At 41.7% G+C, this 23,358-nt stretch overlaps 1 protein-coding gene across 1 annotated transcript; it reads left to right on the forward strand.

The window, feature by feature from the left end:
- Positions 1-665: 665 nt before the first annotated feature.
- TKT (transketolase) lies at positions 666-22,794 on the forward strand. The gene is made up of 14 exons (XM_057380396.1): positions 666-903; positions 5,627-5,744; positions 7,081-7,194; positions 7,848-7,945; positions 9,649-9,840; positions 10,655-10,773; positions 11,639-11,832; positions 12,356-12,520; positions 13,122-13,278; positions 17,658-17,788; positions 18,843-18,926; positions 19,104-19,197; positions 20,771-20,893; positions 22,483-22,794. Exons 1-14 carry the CDS (start codon positions 797-799, stop codon positions 22,668-22,670), a joined length of 1,884 nt encoding a protein of 627 aa, XP_057236379.1. The 5' UTR covers positions 666-796; the 3' UTR covers positions 22,671-22,794.
- Positions 22,795-23,358: the final 564 nt, after the last annotated feature.

Genomic DNA, 23,358 nt, shown 5'->3' on the forward strand with positions numbered 1-23,358 from the left:
GAAYCCAGGTCTGGGTTTCTCGGAACAAGAAAAACGAGGAGAGCCACTGGAGAGGTCCAGTGGAGAACACAGATGGGGRGTSTGGAGCASCTCTTATGAGGAGAGACTGTCGGAGCTGGGCCYGTTTGTTCTGGAGAAGACTGAGGGGATCKCATTAATGTACATAAACATCTCAAAGGCAACTACCAAGAGGATGGTACTAAACGCTTTTCAGTGGTGCCCAGCAAGAGGACCAGGAGCAATGGCAGAAACTAAAACACACGAAATTCCACCTCAACATGAGAGAGAACTTCCTGAGAGGGGCAGAGCCCTGGAACAKCCACCCAGGGAAGGCGCGGAGTGTYCCTCTCTGCAGACATTCCAAGCCCACCCGGCCCCGTTGCGGTGTCACCTGCTCGGGGTGGCCCTGTCTGGGTGATGTGCAGAGCTCCGTTCCAGCCCTGGCACTCGTGTGCTCCGCTGAACGGCGGCGTGAGGGGAGCGGGGGGCAGAGCCCTCAGCGCCGCCTTCCCGCGCTCCACGGAAATGGCGCCCGTGGGAGGAGCCGGGCGGCCGCGGGGCCCTCACAGCGCACAGAGCGCACACAGCGCCCCGGCCGGCCCGCCCCGTCCCCGGCCGGCACGATGGGGGCGACCGCGCCTCTCTCCGCCCCCTCGCTCTTCTGCCCGCCCCCGTGGTCCTCCCTCCGCCCCGGGTGAGCCGCGCCGCCGCAGCCGTCGCGAAAGCCAGCTTCAGACCAGGTCCAGCCGCCGCCGCCSGAGCCCCGCAGCCGCCGCGGCCCTCCCGCATCGCCCACATGGAGGATTACCACAAGCCCGACCAGCAGACGCTGCAGGCGCTGAAGGACACGGCCAACCGGCTCCGCATCAGCTCTATCAAGGCCACGACCGCGGCCGGCTCCGGGTGAGTGAGCGAGGGGGGCGGGCAGCGCCCCGGCCGCACGCCGGAGCCGCGCTCCCGCATCCCGGGGCCGCATCCGGCTTTGGGATGGTGCTGGGAGGGGCCGTGCCGGGCTCCCTCTGCCCGGAGACGCTCCGGTGCCGCGGGGACGGASCCCCCGGTCCCTCGGTCCGCTTCCCGCCCGCGATGCGGGGATGCTGCGGACCCGGCCGTGCCGCCCGCGGGAGAGCTGGGACACCGTGAGCRGGGATGGGGAGCGGCCAGGAAGGATCCGAGCGAAGCCCCGGCACCCCCAGGGCTGATGGATGCGGAGGAGGCACATGTGGAAATGGCGGCCGGGGGCTCCAGGGCAGAGCCCGCCCGAGCCGGGCCACGTCGGTAGCCGGTGCCGCCGGGTGTTGTGACYGGGAAAGAGGCCGGGAATGCTAAGTTGGTGCAGGACTGGAAACCAAAGAATTTGTGCCCGAGGCGCAAGCGGCTTCTTTTTCATTGCGTGCCCGTCAGTTGGAACTAATTCTGCACAGAATTTCAAGTGAGCCCAAATGGGATTATCTGTGCAATGCCCGCGGTCTCCAATGGGCAGTTTATTCAGGCCTCTGGACAGGATTTAGTGTGGGCTCTGATGTGTGCAGATTCCAGRGTTATCCTTTCTTTGATCGTGCTTTACCTATGGAAAAAAAAAAAAAAATCTCTGCAAACAATCCGCTTTTAGTCGTGTAAAATTAAAGCCATTTTTTCTGCATGGATAACATATGAATGCTTCCATATAAAGTGCTGGTCCTTTTTAAACATATATCCCATCTTGTTGCAATTTCCCCCTTTGGACGTCTTTGAAAAAAAAAAGAAAAAAAAAAATCAGAAGGAATCCCTTGGATGTTGAGGTTTGTGTGAAAAAGGGTGGTGTGTAATATYTTATAAAGCTTCTTTGAATTGCCTTACAGTCCCCACCCTGTGCCTGGCATGAGCTGCCTCACATGGCTCTCGAGGCTGAACTTTACTCGTTCCGTTTGCAGACAGCAAATGAAAGTGYTGCTGTGGTTCTTCCTGTGAAATGGGGTGTTGGATGCGGGAAACCTTTCAGCAAGTCAGAGTAGTGGTTTTTTTACAAATCCCTGTCTTGTCGGGTCCAGGCTGGGGAGAGTGTGGAGTACCCAACAATTGCTCTTTTAGTTCAGGATTTGTTTCAGAGTTACAACGTACAGTACTACACAAGTCTGTGTGAAAGTGTAAATTGAAAGTGTGCTTTGTAGAGCTTGGGCTTCTGTGTTAAGCTTCCAGTATGTATTTTAAGCAGGCCACAGGGAGGTATGGTATCAATTGTCTTATTGACAGATAAAATAATTTTTCTGTTTTGTCTGATGTGCTGTTAAAGAATGAATAAGGAGMATACTACAGCCTCTGTTTATTTTCTGTGGTCCATGAAATTCAACAGGAAAACTCATTCAGTCACCATACTAATGAAGAGACAGTAAAGTTTACTCAATATTTTTATTCCCTGGTTCATGTGTGCTACAATACCGAGTCSTTCTTGCACAAAGGCATTTCATTAATCCCTCTGGTTTATTCTGCCACTAGAGTTGTGTAGTCTGAAATTATTACACAACCTGATAACGAGCAGATTATGAAAGATGGGCACTTGAGGGAAGATTCTGTTGACAAGTAATATATTTTCATAATAAGATTTAGTTGCCAAGATGATGGTGTGGTAATGTGCCCAAAAGACATTCAGTTTGTTGTGGAATTAGGCAAAGCACGTACATTTCTAGTTTTCCAAAACCTGAGACAGTGTACTTTGTTTAAATTGTGGGTGTGCACTGAGGATGGGAAAAGGTGTTTGAATGCAAGTTAAGTTGAAATAGAAGCTTACAGTTAATTWAAAAAGTGAATTGTCATGCTCGCTTTGACTTTAAGGAAATATATGTTTGCAAAAGGAGTAAAAATTAAAGAAAATCCATGCAGTAAAARCACTTCAGAGAAAACAGGACCTGCCCTAGTGGGCACAATTACTTTCAAGGAAGTAATTTCTGTGAACTGTGCCATATATTGCAACACAAATGGTGCTGTGGTGGATATGACACACCAGTTCTTGCTGTCTTTACTTGTTCCACCTTTTGTTAAAGTACAGCCTTTGCCTGGACAAGAGTTAAGTCAGTTTGATCCTGAAGTTGCTCAAACACATCACTTTGAGTACTTCACCAGCTGGAGTGGAAAAATTCAATGAACTGAAAAAAAATTTCATGTTCAAAATGACTTACGTGGGCAAAAATTTTGATGAAGTTAATTTTGAAGATTGAACATACTTGCTTTGGGGCATGGAAGAGTTTTTTTCTTTCAGATAAGCAGTGCAGGCATTTACATTGACATGGGTTGAGTTTCTTCTGTAGCTAATAAATTTATGCAGTTTTGAAACAGTGCTTTGGCTTCCTAGAGTGGGATGGATACATTGTTAAAAGTGGAAGTTGCAAGAGTTTCTTCAGATGCAGTTAAATTTCGTAACAGGTGGTGTGGTCACTTGTTGCAGWTTATTTTTTATTCAATATTTTTGGTTTTGACTCAGTGTTCCATTTTAGCTTTCTGCCATTATCCTTTCTACTCGAAATGTGTGGCCATATGTAGATGGAACTAGTGTAAATTGATGCAGAGTAATTAAAAACTCCCACAAAACTACTTGGATTACTTGGAGTAATCATTTTACCCCTACTCTGTGGATGCAGGATTTTGGTGCTTTAGCATACTTTGGTTTAGTTTCCTGCTGAAGAACTGTATTGTAAAGTTAAGGCTTTTTTGTAATTTATTATAGTAGAAATTCATTTAATTAACCTGTAGTTTTAACAAGATTTTTTTTCYGATTTTCAGGAAATTTATTAAATTTTTCTACTTTTTTTATTTCCACATGCTACCATTTTAGGTGGTTTAAAACTTTTTTAATCAAGACCAGGAGTTCATAGMAGTATGGTTAAGTATAAAGTTAATAAAATTAAAGGAATGAAAGCTTTAAACAAGCATGTAAGGCTTATTGATTAACTCAAATATATAAATATTTACTAATATGTTTGAACCATGGTTTAAAGCTAATTCTCTTGGTTCCCTGTGTGTGAGTWCTTACTAAGGGATGGACACTAACCATAATTTGTATTTTGCAAGTGTTTTGCATGTTTTTATTCTCTTATTACAGTTACGTTGGGGATGTTGGGAGGGAAGGTTTATTACTATCAAAAGGAAATATTCTGGTTGAAGTTCTAGTGAAAGTGTTGTCTAATCCTAACATGCATGGTAAATGTACATGTGGGAAACAAAAGTGACACTTTCATAGTCAGTTTGTCCTGTTWTACAAGTAGGATCAAATATTTTAAGAATATCCTGCTTAAGATGAAAAATAAATGCTGGTAGAAGAGGAAGTGACATGAAAACACATTTTCAACCTTCTTACTCTTCATCATCGACTTTAGTTCAATAGCAATGGCTAGCAATGTCAAGAATGATGCTGTTTATACCAGTAAAATGCGAAAAACGTTATTTTCTACACTCAATAAAGGTTTTTAAAGAGCCTCCTCACCCCTTTTAAGCTTCATGACAAGTGAAAGGCCAAGGCTGGTACGCCCAAGTGGTCAAGTAGAGCCACCCCTTGCGGGTGCATAAGAACTACAGTGATCATTATTTAAATTACAGTAATGTAGATAAATAATTCTGTGCCCTTCTCTTGSACTTCATACCTTGTCGTGAAATAACTCCATATTTGCTACTTGCAARTACCCTCTTCACATCACTTTATATTCATTTGTTGGTACCTTATGGCACAATTGTCTCTGAAATGGGCCTGTGTATTCCTRAGGAAAGTTATAGTTGAAGTACGAATTCATGCTGCTGTGAAGAATGTTCCAGATATTATCCCAGATATTTCAATGGGAAAGACCATCCAGATACTTAAAAATATCTGATAAACCAACTCATACAATATTTTAAACTCATAAAGATGTAAATGTAGAAAATGTTGGTTCCTCTYTTGGCCAAAGATTAAGCAATTTAGTATTTTATAATGTGTGTCTGGGTGTTTACTGGAGACAGTAAATTTCCATATCCAGTTTCAGTAGAAGATGACAATAAGAATTGCATTATTTAATGYCCTCTTTAGGCATTTTATTTTTCTGTCTGCTCTAATGTGGTACAATGAAATGGTTCCTAAGCTACACAATTAAAAATGTTCCAGAACTTTCTGAAAAAGTCAATCTTGCATTACTGATCCCTGCATGTGCATCAGAGCCTGAACATGCTTTTAAAGTCCTGATGCCATGCTTTTAATTCCTCCACTCAGTGAGTGGCTCCAGTCCTGTGGAACGCTGCCCTTGTTTCCTCTGCATTGGTGTGAATTTCTGCCACCAGATAAATCAGTCTGATTTCAGGCCCAGGCTGACACAGCTGTACTTCAGTCACCCCTTTGGGTGGTGGTCCTTGGCATGGAGAAGAAGRGAGAGCTCTAAAAGATAAGTCCTTGAGCTGTCAGCAGGGTCTGCACTGTACATCTACTTCAACTAGATCAGAGGCTCCCTTTGTCTCAGAGTACAAACTGATTGGCATTGGGGTAATGGCAGAGGGGTGGATTATCAAACATTTCAGATTCATGTATTTTAATGCTGAGGAGTTGGGGTCTGGTAAAGTGATATTTTAAAGATACAGTTTTGGGCAAACAATAACACAAATGGTAATCTTGGGTCTTCTTGACTTGTAGCCACCCTACATCATGTTGCAGTGCAGCAGAGATTATGTCTGTGCTGTTTTTCCATACCATGAGGTACAAAGTGCAAGACCCCAGAAATGCCAGCAACGACCGGTTTGTTCTTTCAAAGGTAAATAAATAATAACTGTTTTGCTGTCCTGTTGCAGTCTGCTAGCAAAGAGCTGCCTGTCTGTAGATTAAATTGACTTGTGCTCACATACAGTTGCATCTGCACAGAAGTCTGATGGAAATATTTGAGAGCCTGGAATTTGTCTGCTTCAGAAAGACACAGGCTGGCTATATTAACTTGTAGCATAACTTAAAAATAGTTTTAAAGAGTCTGTATAATGTGTCTTGTTAAGTCTTAACTTCACTATGTTGTTCTAATATTAAATAAGAAATATTATTACATTGTCTATAAAATGTATCAGGATACAATAAGGTCCTTTTATTTTGGCATAACCAAACCTTGTTTTCTAACGAGGCAGTCGCAGCTGGCTTTTGTGCTCTCTTGTTAAATGCAGCCCTGCTGTTCTGCCTGCAGCTACGTCACAGTGGGCACTAATTCCTGCCAGCTTCTCAGGGAGCATTACATGAAACAGGGCAGGTTAGTGAGTAGTTTGTAGTTTGTATTCCTATGGTGCCAGTATGATATTAAAGTCAGTGCTACTTCTGAAGCCACTGGGGGTCAGAAAATACTTAAACCCCCATCTGTGCTGGCTATTAAGTGTTTCTATTCCCTTTCACATGATGCCTTTGCAAATTACAGGGAGATTTTGTTCATATGACATTAAGGCAGGTGAGGGGCCTTCAGAAAACATAACAATGTAAAACATGGCAGATGAAGTGCTCCAGTGAAGCAGATTTCATCTTTGAGTCAGAATTCCTCAAGTAGTGGCTCACAATAGTGCTGTGTAGCCCATGGTGTATGTCCCTGTGCTGGATGTTACCATTTCTGGTGGCCATCCTGAAAGAAGGAACTRAGTGAGAAGTAAGCAGTTGATGCCAATGTGGTGATGCACTGACAGTCACTTCCTCATGTTTGCTTTAGTTCTCTAATTAATCAGGATTTCTGTCCAGAGTTGCTAAATGGCTTCAAACCTCTGCATGTTCTTTTGACTCCTGAGGAGTCCAGGAGTGGAAGATGACTRCTCCACAAAAGTCGGAGTGTACAAAGCTTAAAACTGCCCCCAGTTACTTACTGCATCCTACTCTGAGTACATATGAATGAAGTTCTAATGGGATAACACTTGCTCATTCTACTGGGGTGCTCTAAGCAGGGATGTGGGGAACTGGGAAACAAGCATCAGTGTGAATGTRTGCATTGTAAAACTGTTTTATAAGTCTGTGCCTTCCTAGTGGGCACAAGAACCTGATTTCAGGGTTTGTCAGCTTTGTAGAGTTTTGTCTTGATACTTGGGAACTGTGAAACTTGAGCTTTGTTTAAAATTTCTGTTTCTCTCTAGGGTCACGCAGCACCAATTTTATATTCTGTTTGGGCAGAGGCTGGCTTTCTACAGGAAGCAGAATTACTGAACTTGAGGAAAATTGATTCTGTCCTAGAAGGACACCCAGTGCCAGTGAGTTCTCATAATCTTTGATACAAAATTATGTTTTCTGTGGAACAACAAGCACATGTATTTCACAGCAGTTTTGGTTGCCAGCTGTACAGTACAGGAAAGACAAAGACTTCTACGAAGGATGATGGCATTTATGGCTTCACAGCTTGAATTTGGACTGTTTGAATGAGCATTTAAAAATGACCTTTATTGTTGTAGTAAAGTTCCCCTACAGTCATGCACGCCAATGTTTTCCATTTTAAAAAAAGGTTTATGTAAAGTTCYATCCAGGCTTCACTTGTCCTTTAAGCAGCTGTGAAGTCTTTCAAGAATTTACATTCAGTTTGGTCATCTCATTGGTCTTTCCATTCTCAGCCAGTTGTTTCAATTGATTCTTTTTTATACAAAATCATCAATTCTTAACTGTTGCCATCTGAAGCATGGCAGAAAAATTTGATTCCCTCTCAAAAAGCCCAGTTAGCTTGTGACAATCATCATGAAGGTACCTGCATTGCAGGAAARTCAGGGCTTCAAGGCAAGATTTAGAGGGACTTGCACATTGTTATGGCTGAGAAGCTGCATTTTGATGTATGTTGAACCAACTTCTAGCACTGGAAATCACTTCTTTGTTTCTTAACTGTAAAATAATTGTTGTCTTTTTTTTTTATTCTCAGAGACAAGCATTCACTGATGTGGCTACTGGATCCCTTGGGCAGGGTCTTGGTGCTGCTTGTGGAATGGCTTACACTGGCAAATTCTTTGACAGAGCCAGGTAATTCCATCTTTATATTTCATGATTCAATGGGAAAGCTTTGTTAAAATACATTAGATAGATAGATAGATAGATAGATAGATAGATAGATAGATAGATAGATAGATAGATAGATAGATACATAGATACATAGATAGATACATAGATAGATAGATACATAGATAGATGATTCATTCTCCTTTATTCTGTTCTCCATTCCCAAATCTAATTTTCAATTCTGGTTTTAAATTATAGATAATTACAAAGCTATTGTCAGTGAAACTACCAAGGGTTTAAAGATTAGCAAGAATTAGTGCTTATGTRTGTTTCTTTTGTAACCTGACAGCATTGCAAGCTGATGTTCCTGAACAGAGAAGACAGTGAGTTGTTGGAGGAGCCTCTAACTTCCAGAGAGTAATTGATATCCATTTTGAGACTGGATGAGTCCCTTTAGAAGGAAGGTGCAAGCTGGAGATGTCTGTTCAAAGTCAGATGACAAATAATGGAGAATGTTGGATAAGGAACTGTTTTGGTCACTAATAACATAATTGAATCATAAAGTAGGGCTCCAAAATGTTATCAGAAAGGCACTTGACTCCACAGAGACAAAAATGACTGCTCCTGCCATTTGTTTTGTGCACAAGAAAAGAAGATGTCTAAAGGCAAATCTGTATGAGGAGGAAAATAGCCTGATGTAGCTGATATATTTTATTTGACAGTTCTAGTACATTTGAGCATAGGCTGCCCAGTTAATGTGTCCTACACTTCACTAGCTTGAAATCATTTCTGTGAAAGATGACTTGCTGATTTTAATTGAGTTTAGCAGATGCTACGTGTGGAAAAATCTAACCAGTGCTTACATGACAAAAGGAAAAGGTGGTCTTGCGTGCAGCACTGGGGAGCAGCTTCAGTGCAAGGAGTTCAGATTTAGCTAAAGGCAGGTAGGAATCAGATCATAATCTGTTATAGCTTAATGTTTAGTAAAAACAAAATCACAGCCTCTTGAGTGTTTTGTTTTAAAATTATATATTTGAAGGCCAATTTACTATTCTTTTTTTCATTTTAGTGGGTAATAACATTTACAAAGTTTTGTCATCCAGAAAAAGAAAGTGGYAATAGAAGACAAATGCTGTGGCTGAATTTGGTAGAGATGAGGCAGTACTTCTGCTGAGTTTAACCTAAATAAARGATGGCTGGAGAAATAATCTACAAAGTCATATCACGTTGGTTATCTTTTTCCTGAACTCTGAATTTGTTGTGCAGCATGCTTTAGTCCATGCTTTAGCTCATTCACAATTTAGAGCTTCCTGAAATTAATACCTGTTGGTTGTCCTTCCAGAAYGTATATGGGAGGAAGGAGGAAGCAGAGGTAACCATCCCTGCATTGTTCAGGATCTTGCTGAGTCACAGTGACAGTGTTCAATGGGCCTGTTCAGTCAAGCCTTGCAATGGGAGGCTTAAGACTTGATTTTTTTGAGACAAAAGTTTGGAAAGGAGGGCAGGATTTTTCATTTTATTTTTCTAATGTGTAACGGCTCAGAACTATTTAAATTTTATTTGTCTAAGGTTACGTAACTTTATCTGAGGTGAATGCATTGAACAATGGGAATTAAGTTGGGGACAGAAAAATGAARTGAATTCTTACTATGAATTATTAGAGGAGTTTTGATTTAATAGTGCTTACACATCAAACCTAATTTATTTTCTTTTTTAATTTCTTCTAGCTATCGAGTGTACTGTCTGCTTGGAGATGGAGAGTTATCTGAAGGCTCTGTTTGGGAGGCAATGGCCTTTGCTGGCTTTTACAAGCTTGATAATCTTGTTGCTATATTTGATATTAATCGTCTTGGACAAAGTGACCCTGCTCCTCTGCAGCATCACGTTGAAATCTACCAGAAACGCTGTGAGGCCTTTGGGTATGTGAGTGGGAGAAGTTCAGGATAATCTCTCATTTGAAAATRTATGTTTTATTTGCTTCTCAGAATTGTTCAAATGAGCTTTCAGCTCTAAAGGGTTTCATCACCAAGGAAGATGGTCTTTCATAATGCATGATATTATGACTTTATGGCTGCAGCAGGAATATTTTGAAAGTGGTGGAATTTGTTGTTTTTGAGGAAAAATAAGGACTGCTTACTCAAATCTGTTACAGGTCTTAAAACTGTTTTTATCACATTAAATTCAGATTCTAYAACTGTGACCACATGTCCTATCATAGCAAGTAGATCAGAAAAAAACAGCATGGAAAGCATTACTTGTAAGAGAATTCTTTGTGTATTGACTTTCATTTAGTTTCATATTTCTGTGCAGATGCAAAATCCATGCTAAAAAATTGTCAGATACAATAGAAGCCAAATTATGCCAGAGTGGTTTTTTATTTTAATCAACTTCTATTGTCAGTTTTCATCTTATTTCTAGATATTTGATTTGCTCTTGTGATTAAAAATGGCCATTTATGTCTGAAGAAATGTAGGATAACTCAGCTTTCTGTGGACTGTGAATTTTGCTCATAGCTGTTGATCCCTGTGAGACTCATTTTGCATTATAAAAAAGCAGCTGTGCTATTTTTTATGGTTTCAAATCAATGCTAGTTCGTGTTTCTGGCACACTTTGGGTCTCCTAAAAAGACAYTGCACTGGAATGAAGTTAGTATTTGTTATTGTTATTGCTGACTACCAGAGAGTGTCACATGCTAAAACCCTTTAGAAACAGTTGATCTGTTTGTGTTCTTAGCTGGCATGCCATCATYGTGGATGGACACAGTGTGGAGGAGCTTTGCAAAGCCTTTGGCCAGGCCAAACATCAGCCAACAGCCATCATTGCAAAGACCTTTAAAGGCAAAGGCATATCAGGTAATAAAACAATTACTGYTTTGCATACACATGTGTATATGGTATGTACATAGTGCTACAATAAATGTACCAACACATCTGAGCAACAGCATGCAGAAAATCTTTCAACCTCTATACCTGTCACCAACATTATTGCTGAGAAAATTGGTTTGGTCCTGTCAAGTGAGATGTGTGCCAGCTGTGGAGTGTTGTATCCACGGGATGGAGGAAATGCACTCTGTGTCATGGGTTGCCATGATTCCCTTTAGCTACAGCTTTTAGCAGCACTCTGTCAGCTTGCCTTTCTGAYCAGATAAATATTAATAACAGCAGTGAATATCTTCATTCCTTTTCACTGAGTAAGCAAGCAAAGTTCATTATTTGCAGTGACTKAGGGAAAAGCAGCGTATCAGCCAGAGAGGTGATTTGGCTGTAAGTGCCAGGTGCACAGATAAGAGTCATCAGAAGCTATTAAAATAAAGCTGTAAAACGTTAGGTCTTGTTTGAATTGGACACCTTGGTTAACTGTTGTTTCAAACTTAACTGAGCTTGTTGAAATTTCATGGGAAATGTTCACACTGATTTACTGGTTATTTCCTGCCATACACAGAGACCATGTCTGTTAGTTGCCAATTTACAAACAATTTCAGTAGAAGGGATTTTGTCATAAATTTGGAATATATGTAATTTGATCATTCCTCTTTTTTGTTTAAATATGTCTTCTTMGTACAGTTGAATAATATTGTAATTGTTTAAGGATTTCTTCGTTGGAAGACAATACTAGACTGTCATACTCCGCCCTGTTTTTATCTGGGTAAAATATGCAGCTAAAGACCTAAATTGTTCTTAGACTTTCCTTACTTGTAATGTGATTTTAAATACACAGGTGTTGAAGATAAGGAAAGCTGGCATGGAAAGCCCCTTCCAAAAAATATGGCTGAACAAGTCATTCAGGAAATAGATGACAGAATCCAAAATAAGAAAAAGCTTTCTCCGGCCCTTCCAGAAGAAGATGCACCTATAGTAAAYATTAGAAACATTAAGATGCCATCCCCACCAACTTACAAAGTGGGAGAAAAGGTATTCTCTTCTTTTTCAGTTTGTCAGATATTTCTAAGTGTGAGATTGTTTAACTGAATGGTAGGAGGTTTTGTGTTATCCCTTGCCACAATTTCAACTACCCACCTCTTCTCGGTAGACAGACACCTATTTCTGTGGTTTGACACAGACAATTAACTCGCTGGGTCGAAAGGGTGTATTAAAATATGACAAYTCAAATCACTCTTCTTCATTTCATGATCATTATCAATTTTCTAAACTACTTTATGTGCATTTGAAATGGAAGAAATTCCTTGAGGTTCAGTGAATTTTGATGATTGGAAAGCAAGGTTTTAAACATTTTCCTAGCTAGATTGGTGGGGAGTTGCCAATTTCAGCATAGATGTATTGAATGCTTCATTGTGGGTTTGTTTACTCTTCTGTGTGTCACTGTTTTCATATGTACTTTTGATACTGCTATCATTTGAAAACAATAAAATAATAAGAAAGAAAGCCTCTAGAAGCAGTAAGTTACAGCAGCCCTGCTGTGTTCTCCTTTTTGCAGTGGGCCACCCGCAAAGCTTATGGGGTTGCACTTGCAAAACTGGGCCATGCTAAYGATCGAGTGATTGCTCTGGATGGTGACACAAAGAACTCCACCTTCTCTGAGCTCTTCAAGAAGGAACATCCCAGTCGCTACATTGAGTGCTACATTGCTGAGCAGAACATGGTAACTGCTCTCGTGGATTTATTGAAAGATTGGTATAACCGTGCGGTCCCCTTAGAGTGGGGGGGTCTAATACCTGCTTTTCAAATAAATGTATGAGGTAATTGCAGCAATAACCAATTTAGGAACTTTGTTCTAATTCCATCTTGCTAAAGAAGGACCCCTTTAGTAAATACCAATCCAAATAGTTCAGGTAAATCCATTCCTTCTTAGTAATGATTTTTATCTGCTGGAGATAGCAAGACCATATCCATTGGACTGAGAACGTTAGCCTTTGATCCAGGAGAAGAAAGAGGGGGATAAGTTAAAAATCTGTGAATGGCTGCTTGATGCACATAAAGAAAAGAAGTTGCTGGTAAGAACCAAGAGTAACTGCTGGCAGTTGAAGCAAGGAGCAGAGAAGAGGCAAGATAGACACTGGGAGGAGTGAAGTGCCTTCTTTCCTTTTTGGAAATGCCAGCAATTAGAAGCAGGACTGAACAGAGTTTTAATCTGCATTCAGAGTATCTTGCTAAATTTTTGGGGTGAGAAGTCCCACAGATGATATCCTGGGAACAACTAATAAATGAGGAATTCACTTTCTTGTCCAATCTCCCCCTTTCAGGTGAGCGTTGCAGTTGGTTGTGCCACTCGTGACAGAACCGTTGCTTTTGCCAGCACCTTTGCTACCTTCTTCACGCGGGCGTTCGACCAGATCCGCATGGCTGCCATCTCCGACAGCAACATCAACCTCTGCGGCTCTCACTGCGGCGTTTCCATCGGTAAGGGCACCCACGGCTCCCTTAGCAGMACCCCCTTAGTGATGAGTGTCCCACAGTCAAACACATTCTGCACTGTGCAGGCAAGCTGTACTGTAGCTGGGGTGGTGTAACAGTGGCAGCATTGACAGGAGGAAGTCGTATTTGCAAATCCACTTTTGTGAGACACATCGTATTTAGAAAGAAWTACAAAAATTCCAAGCTGTCATCTGCATTTTTTTCCTCTTTGGCCTGATGAGAATAGGGCTTTTCCCTACAAGCTTTTCCATTACACAAGTAAAGACTGATATAAAKGGACTGGACTGAAACTGAGGAATTTAGGTTCTGTTTCATTTTGCAGTTGATGTCTTCTGTGGAGAGAATAATCATATGCTTACTGTGCCTTTGTTTCCCAGTCTCTAAAGTGAGCAACTAATGATACTGTTCTTGCACAGATGCTCCTGTCCATCCATCTAAAAACCACTTTGGAGACCACACAATTGAAATAACTACTTCAACTTATCTCAATATTTTTTACTACTGAAATTGTTGATACGGTGATTAAAAAATCCAAAACCTCTTAAGAACRGATGAAACAGGAACTGTGAAGCTGTTATAATTCAGAAAATTGAATTATAGAAARGTTTGGGTTGGAAGGGACCTTAAGGTTCATCTTATTCCAGTATCTCCCACKARACCAGATGGCTCAAAGTCCAGRAYTTACCCTTGGCTGTCTTGGATTACCTCCCTGTCMTCCATGTGCCTTAGTACAGCTYCTAGGAGGATCTGTTCCAGGATTTTCCAGGCACAGGTAGCTGGTAGCTCCCAGGAGACTCTCTTTTCCCCTTTTTAAAACTGGGTGGAGTGTTTCCCTTTTTCCAGTCACCAGGGACTTGGTACTGCCATGACCTTTCATGGAAAATGTCTCTGCAGCTACATCAGCCAGTTCCCTCAGGACTCTGGGATGCATCTCATCAGCTCCCATAGACTCTTGTATGCTGAGGTTTCTCAGGAGGTCACAAATCTGATCTGTTGTGGTTTAATCCCTGCTGTACCACCCACCTGCTCACACCCCTTGTCCCTGCAGTGGAATTGGGAGGAGAATCAGAAAAAAAAATTGTGAGTTAAGAGCAGTATAATAAATAAAACTAAGTAAAACATACTACTACTAATTGTAATTATAAAAACAAACCCCAAGACAAATAAGCACAATACAAATYCTCATCACCCTCTGACCAATGTCCAGCCTGTCCCTGAGTTGTGGTCATGCCCTTCTAGCTAACTCCCCGCAGTTCATATGCTGAGCATGGCATTCTGTGGTCTGGAATATGCCTGTGGCCAGCTTGGGTCATCTGTCTGGGCCATGGTCCCTCCCAGATTTTTGTCTGTCTCATCACTTCCAGAGCATGAGGACACTGTGAAGTCCTTGGCTTAGGATAACACCACACAGCAACAACCAAAACATTGTCTGTTATCAACAATATTCTCATCCTAAATCCAAAACACACCACTGTACCAGCTAAGAAGTAAATGAGCTATCCCAACCAAACCCAGGACATCTTACAGCAGAAGGAACTTTGCTCCCCAGTCCCTGTCCTGCAGTTCATYCACCCAAGAGGTGTGGGAARAGGGTTTGCCAGTGGAGAYTGAGRCAGCAGAGCCAGCACATCTCAAGCAACTGGCTGAGAGCCCTCACCAGCAGAGCCTTCCCTGCTCTTGGCTTCCCACTGGAAATGTTTGGAACACGTCAGATCATATTGAAGTTGACTTTGGTTTGAAGGAGGAAGAGAATTTTATTTTCTATCTGAAATGCATAGACATGACCCATGAAAACAGGAACAGACTTGCATATGAAGAAGGAAAATGCAAGTAGACATTCATGCTTGAAAAACTAGTAGGTATTTCTAGGGAAAGCAAAAGAGAGCGAGAGCTGGCAGGGGTAGTAAATTAAGGCTTTCTGCATACATCAGTTTTTCAGATGATGTAATAGTTTTGGCTGGCAGTAAGGCTTGGAGAAGATTTTTTTTTTTTTAATGTTAATTTTATCTGTAATATTGGTAAAAATTTAAAGATGCTGCATAAACATGCAAAGTCACATCCCAAACCTCAAACTTGCTGCAGCACAGAGTATTCTGGAGCAGAGTTTGTAAGTAGAGTGTGTCAGATTATGGCTTTTGTAATTAAGGGAGGGATTCTATTACAAGCCTCTTCTCTTACTAAAATCAATCTTTCCACCTTCAGACTTTTAGCAAGCAGCATATTAGTGCAAAAGCCAACTMGGTTTGGTCTTTGCTTATTTAAGAAGATAAAACTCCTCTGGGTTACTCAAATTGTCTCCTAGAACTACAGTTCCAAGTTTCAATTTTCAGCACCTGAAGTGTTCTGCTGGGAGCTGTGACTGTGAAGTGCAGACTTGGATATATAAAGTTGTTTGAGGTACAAATCTCATCCAAGTCTCAACTTGATTTTCAAAAAAGAATTTCAACCCAAAATTTTGCAACTTATATAAAGAGTTATAAAGRAAGTTATTCAGAGAAATCCTTTAGCAGTTTAAAAATTCAATTTTAAATTGAAGGGTATGAATGAAGCATAATTCCTATCAGAACTTTGGGCTTGCATGGAATTCCAAATCTACATGGAATTCAGAATCCAATCTCAATCTGTGGTGAAGATTGGTTTTATGTATGCAGTTCTAGGTAGACCTGGGCTTCTGCTGCAATGAAATTTGGACCTATTAAATTTATGAGAAATACCTATCACAATGACCTTCTGAACTTGTACTAAGTTCAGTCCTAGACCAATARTTACTGACGGACCGAAACATTAAATAAGTTTCAAGGTCATAAGAGAATAATGGAAAAATCTATATTTTTCAAATGGAACATATAGGACAAGAAATCATAGTGTACATGTGTCAAAAATAGAAGTGTCAATTGTTTAGTCTGTTTTATATCCTGGACATCTGCTACTGTTCATATTAAGCACTTCTTTTATTAAGCTATAAATATGGTATAATTGATAATTGTACTCTCATTTGATCTGTGGTACTCCAAAATCATATAAATTGGGATTTTAATAAAGACTAGGGGCCAAAATCAACTTGGTTCTAGTCTGTAAGTTACTTTGAATTGAATTGAATTGAATTGAAGGGCTTTGAAGGGCTGGTGGTATTGGCACCACCATAGCAAAAGCAGGACAAGCATAAGTAACTCCCCATCTTGGATAAGATTCAGATTCAGGCTATTAAAATTATCACCTGATAATTTTACTCTTCATATTTTCACTTTTTTCTGTGTCTTCATTGTGTGGGTGCATTTTTGGAAAGGAAAATGCCCACTGGGATCCCTCTCATTCAGAGTGCACATATTTAGAAACCATGATGTTGAGAGGTTTTATCATATCATGACTGAAAGCCAAGATATTCTCTCTTCCTGGTCAGTGCTTACTTTATTAGTAATGTGCAGTGGCAGAGTTCAATGATTGATCTCTTTACSATGTTTAAAGTTCTTCAGAATTTTGTGCTGCTCTTAGGAAAACATTCTCCTCCTCCCTCGTGAACTCGTCCTTCTTGAATAACAGGTAGCGGGTGCATGTGGGAAGCTCTTTGCCCTGCTGCTGCAGGCTGTGACATGAGTGGATTCAGAACTCTGTGCATGGTTGGTTTGGATCAGTGCCATTCCCAAAGCTCCGTTACATAAAATCACTGGGGGCGGGGGATGTTGTGGTGGTTGTTTCTTTAACCATGGAAAATCATGGCATCCAGCACATGTCCTGCCTAACGATTCTTCTTCATAGATCTGCAGTTTATGCCATGAGGTACTTGAGTTGTTAAATTAACAACACAGATGCYCTATTGCTCCCTAAAAGATATTTTTTGGTATAAAGAAACACATACATACCCTTCATTTAATCTTGAAATGAGCTGAAGAATTTGAGAGTAGTGAATCAATGCAGTCTCCATTCCTGATGGGACACATGTAATTCTCCTTTCACATTTCCAGCAGTTTAAATCTGGGCGAACACTTGCTGACAAGTATGAATTTTGCCTCAGTACATGTAAATCTAAAGATGCTCAGATATCTTGTGTCCCTTTCTGTATCTGTACCCTTCCTGTTTGGTTGTATTCCTTTTGTGTTGTTTTATTGTTATACTTTTCCTATTTTTCTTTTTAATCCCAGTTCTCTTTCTTTTTAGTCTCTTTCTATCCTTATTTACTGTTTAGATGGTTCCAAGTTTAAGGAGAAGATGATTCTTTTCTCAAGCAGGTAGATTTGCATGTCGTGTGTGTGTCTGATTTTATACTTTTCTCTTTTTTGCCTGGTTTATGTAGACCTCGCTGCTCAATTGAGTGATTGTCAAAAACGTGCACTTGCTCTTTTGTAACCCTGCTTTAATTCTTTCAGGTGAGGATGGGCCATCTCAGATGGGACTGGAGGATCTGTGCATGTTTCGGGCTATTCCCAACTCCACTGTGTTTTAYCCCAGTGATGCTGTAGCCACTGAAAAAGCAGTGGAAATAGCTGCCAACACCAAGGTTTGCATCACAATATTTCTAAACCAAAGAATAATAGTGTCCTTTGTACTACTCTTTTTGCTTCTGGCATGTTTCTTACATGTGTCTACCCACATAAATTCTTCCCAAGGCTCCAGTGTGGCAGTGGGATGTTTTCATTGCAAGGAAAGGTTGCAGGCATTCTGCCCAGGCTAGTGCAGAATGAACAGCCTGGAATGCTGTGGGCCAGATTTGGGGAGATGTAAATGATTACACAGCAAGTGCAGTTTGAATYCATATTGACCCAGAGTAAGTAACTCCCTTAGGTCTTTAGCAAACCTAAAAGTGTTCTCCTAGTACAATATCTCTAGGGCCAAAATTGAAGTTGGACATGGAAAGATACATTTATATTGAGGATTTTGATTGTCTCCTTGATCAATACTTCCGTTGGCTGCCATAGAAGGTTTTTTTGAGAAGGGACCAAATTACCTGAAAATTTTCAATCTTGCTGCTACAGTTTTCAGTGAGGGAGTGAGGAAATTTGGTGTGTAACAAGTGTGATGAGTGGTTTGTGGAAAAAAGATGGGAGATGGGGAAGGCAGTGTGAAGAAGAGATTTAAGTTTTGCTACTTCATTTGGAAAGGCATCAGAACATTACCTGATGGAAAGCACGTTTCCTTGCTTTCAGCACTTTTCCAGCATTTCTTCTTTAATTTAAAATTTATGGCAGTAAAATTTGCACACATATGGTMATGTTCTAAGAGTCTAATTAACTCAAGTAGGAGTCTCCATTTCCACAAGGTAACAAAAGAGAAATAAATATCCTGCTATCAGAAAGGGAATTTTAGGTTATTAGTGTGCTTCAAGAGGAGGTGAGGTGTTTTGTTCTGTTTGAAGAAACCAGCTACCACAAAGGACTAAAGGGAATTGGTGAGGCAGAGAGAGTTTACTTATAAGAACCAGAGRTAACATAGAAGGGTGGTCACCAGACAAATAGAAAGAGTAATTTTGCTGTATTTTTTTCATAGAGTTTATCAACTAGAATGTAAACACATTACTATTTCCCTAACTTTTAACTTGTTTACTTCGGAAACAGGGCATTTGTTTCATCAGAACCAGTCGTCCTGAGAACCCTGTCATTTACAACAACAATGAGGACTTCCATATTGGACAGGCAAAGGTAAATGCTGCACAAATAAATACAATCAGAAAAAATACTCAGTGTTCCTTTTGTGAAAGCCCTTCTCCCTCTAAAGCATTGCAATGCCAATGATTTATCTTTTCATTAAGATCTCTAGAAATGTAAAAAAATAAGTAAGGTTTAGTGTTAGGAATACATGGATATGTTTTCTTGCAGGTGATTTTGAAGAGTAAGGATGACCAAGTGACTGTGATTGGAGCAGGAGTCACTCTGCATGAAGCTCTGGCTGCAGCAGAGCAGCTGAGAAAAGGTGGGGCTTTTTTCCTTTTTGTCATTTAACATAGAAAAAAAATCAATATCAGTCAGCCTAACTGCTCACCCTTTGTACTGGTAAACATTAATTATACTGTTCAGACAGTTAGTCAGTCACCTGTTAGCTGATACAGTAAAATACAGCATGTAGCTGCCAGCCTTGCCTAATGGAGGAGCTTTTAGTTGGCTTAGCAGCATTAGTAGCCACAAAAATTGCCAAATGGATCAGATCAAGGTCTCCTTAGAATTGCTAATCTGTGATAGTGCCCTGTGGGCAGAGGCTTGGGGACACTGTGTGAGAAGCAGGAGTGGTCTGGGCGGGCCTGGTACAGCACAATTGCTGCAAACAGGCTGGGSCCAGGTCCCAAACCACAACCTGTGTGCCCGTGGGCACCTGGCCCTGGGTCAGGCTCACTGCTCACCTGGGCTCCTTTGTATGCACCAGCTCTGAACTAGCACAGCTCTGTGGGAGTGCTCAAGCCAGTGACATCTCACAGCAATAATCCTTCAATGAAATAAGAGAAAGAAACCATCAAAAATCCATCTGTGAGTCAGGGGCCTGTGCCCAGGAAGAGATTACAAACAGCAGGAGATAATACAGTAATGCTGCCTGTGGCTTATGGGGAGCTTTGTGTGCAGTATCTGGGTGGACTGATACTTTGTCATGACCTTGAGTCACCAGGCTTAGAATATTTTGAAAGTTGTATTTTCAGAACCATAATTATTTTCCTGCATTTACCATGCTTTACAATGCTCTGCTGATCTTGAAGTGTGAGTAATCACCTCTGGAGAGATAATCCCATAGTGCAGAGGCATTGTCTAATACCCAAAATATATTGGCCACTAAAGAGCCTTCAGTCACAAAACTGACAATAGGGCCTCTTCTTGTGTAGGAGTTGCCCAGTGTTCARCCAGCCAGGATCAGAGACAACCTCACATAATTGCTATTCTTTATGAACAATTGCCATTTGTGTGCAGCTTTGATGAGCCATCTGGGCCTGCCTTATGAAGGCTGGGCACATTCTGGGTTTGGTGGCAGCCAACCTTAAGGGTGCCCCTGTAGTGCTGAGCAGTTCAGACAGGCACACCTGAGAGGTGGCAGCTTGCAGTGAAGAAAGAATTCAAAATGCCTACAGACCAAAGAATCAGGTGGAAATAGTACTTGGCAATAAAGTTAGAGGTAAAATAAAGGTCTGGAGAAAAAATTGCAATTGACAGTCTGAATTAGGAGGATTTTTTGTGACTGCTCTTACCTGGGGAAAGCCAGTTAGATGAGTGTTTTACTGATGGGTGCTCCTGGTAACCTTGAGTCGCACACCTTCCATCATATCTGTGAATGAATGAAAACCACTATTCCACAAAATGCACAGAGAAAGAATATATATAAAAATTAGGGTTGGCTGGTTTCTGTGGTAGATAAGCTGCAGGTACAGGTACCTGAGAGTTCGTGTGGGCAGTTTTCATAAAGGTCCAGAAGATCACAGCCATTGCCTGTACCACTGGCACATTGCATGCATGTTCTCTTGCATRTTGCAATTCATTGTTGCAAATAATTTCATTTATTTATGCAGAAAAAATCTACATCCGTGTGATTGATCCCTTCACCATTAAGCCCCTGGATAAGAAGACAATACTTGAAAGTGCAAGAGCAACCAAGGGGAGAATCATCACTGTTGAGGACCACTACCATGAAGGTGAGTGGGGTCTGAGGTCACAGCTCTCAGGGCTGGAAGCTCCCAACTTCTGACCTGACAGAGGAATATGGGATATGATGATGTCATTCTATTAAAGCAAGACAGATTTCAGCCTTTTTTGTTGCTGTTAGGATTATAAGGTGACACTGACAATTGAAAGTTTCCTAAAATGTAATGGGTTAATCAGGGCTGCCTTTCTAATTAATTTGGCCTTGTGTGCCCTTTATGTGCTCGGTTCAAGTGAAGTCTGGATTCATTTGTGCTCAGTGAAATTGTAGATTCCTATTGCACTGCAGGAGTTCAGCACACTGTTCCCTGAATGGCTGTACAGCCGCTGCTCTGCAGGTGTGAAACTGCAAGAGACCATTGCTGTGTAGGTTTTTTAAGTATTCCATGTGTCCAAAAGCTTGGCTCCAGATTGTTTGAAATSAGACAGCTTTGGCAGTTTCCACAGTTGATCTGGGATAAATTCTTCAATTCTTCTTCTCCACTATCATAGATACCTTCTAACAGAAATTAGTAGATATAGTTATGAGAATATTATCCTAATTTAAGGTGAGCATCACTCTTGCCAGGTACCTGAAGTGAGCTACTTCTACCSTAAGTGCTAGATGCTCCATACTTTTGCTCCAGACTATGGATGGTGATAGACYACTGAACCTCATTTTCTAGCTTAGCATCCAACTCTGGACAAGTATTTTACTGCAGGCTTGCAAGATGGCAGAGTCTTAACCCTGAGGTGCTGAACAGGGGTTTGTGCTGGCACGGTGCTCTCTGGTGCAGGCAGGCCAGGTGTCTGTGCATCAGAACCTGAGTGCATTGCAGGTCCCATCACACTGATCTCACCAGCTGTATCCACAAAGGTGCCTCTGGCTGAAGGTTCAGTTTGGTTAAATCCCACCATGCCTGGAGTTGTGGGCAGCCCTGTGATCCTGGATATGCTGTGGCTGAAGGACAACAGCAAGGTGCCTCTTCTACCAGCTCTCACAGCACATGCTTTTGACACAAGTCCTGTTTTCTTCTTCCCTASTACTTCTGCTTCCAGTGTCTCTGCTGCCTCCATGCAATTCCTGTTGCATCCTTTGTCCCTGTGACTGATAGTGAGTCAGAGCTGAGCTCTGAGCAAAGGTTGTGATTACATAACGCAGAGAGGTGCCCAGAGGCACGTACATGCACTGTGAAAAGATGGAGCTCTCAAATGCTGCTGAGATTGGTTGGAATTTCAACACRTTAAGTACACTTGTGAATGCTCTTCAGTCTAAGTGTATTTTTAAACCTSGTCCCAGTGGGTGATGCAGAGGTGGTGAGAGCTTGCTGACAGTCCTGTGCCCTTGAGAGGCAGGTGTGTCCTGCTGCTGATGGGTGAGTACTTCAGAAATGGCAGCCTGCTTGTCCTCGGAATGCCTTTGATACAGGGCAGGGTTTTCATTTCGCACTTGGCCAACTCAGACCCATGTGATTGGTGTTTTCCTGAGCCTGGGAATGGAGGCTGTAAGCTGCAGCACCCTTTGCTCAGACACACACACACACAGTGTGGATGTTCCCTGCTTGGACAGTCAATCAGTGCCGTGTCTGCCCTCTCTCTGCAGGTGGCATTGGTGAAGCTGTGTGTGCTGCTGTGGTGGGTGAGCCTGGTGTCACCGTCAGCCGCCTGGCTGTGTCCCACGTGCCCCGCAGTGGGAAGTCAGCTGAGCTGCTGAGGATGTTTGGCATTGACAAGGATGCCATCATGCAGGCGGTGAGGGCGGCTGTGTCCAAATCCAGGAACGCCGAATAGTTCGGAGCATCTCGTGGTGTGCTAAGGAAGAGCTGCGTTCGGAGAGGTTAAGGCAGGGAAAGGTGCTTTATGTAGAGAGTTCTAATAAAAATACCAGCTTAAAAAACCTTCTGGAGTTTAATCTCTTTTTTTCTCTGTGGGGTTTGGTGTACTGGGGTAATACCTGGATGTTTTTAGTCCCTCCTCTCTGCATTGTYCCCAGCCATTTAAAACCTAAGGCAAGGAGAAAGTACCCAATGTGCTGGGTGATGCTGAAGTGGAATGAGATGTTCCAGGTCCTGGGGAACCARTGGGGAGGTGGGGGCCAGCAGAACCCTGAGCTCCTGTAGGACATGCTGAATAGTAGTGCAGAGAGAACAAGTTCAGTGAAGGAAGCTGAAACTCTTCATAGGAACTTGTAGTTTTGAGTKCTTGGCTGATGCTGCAGCAAAGGTGATGCTGAGATGGACTAAAGAAGGATCTGGAAGAAGAGCAGGAAAGTCACAGGTACCCAAGAGGATACAGTTCAACATGTAAGTTACTTTTGTTTGAGAACTGACTTTTCTCTTCTGACCTGCTCTAAGCGGCTGAGCTGCTGATCTTGCATGGTGGGATGCACTAGATGACTTTAAATGTTTTGCTGTTTCTAAATGTTTTGCTTATTTTACCCTAAGCAGTTTCTGTTAACATTAAAAATTCATTTTTGACT

Source organism: Malurus melanocephalus, unplaced genomic scaffold (genome assembly GCF_030028575.1).
Source record: "Malurus melanocephalus ecotype Western Australia unplaced genomic scaffold, MMel_1.1 scaffold_452, whole genome shotgun sequence".
Lineage (NCBI taxonomy): Eukaryota > Metazoa > Chordata > Aves > Passeriformes > Maluridae > Malurus > Malurus melanocephalus.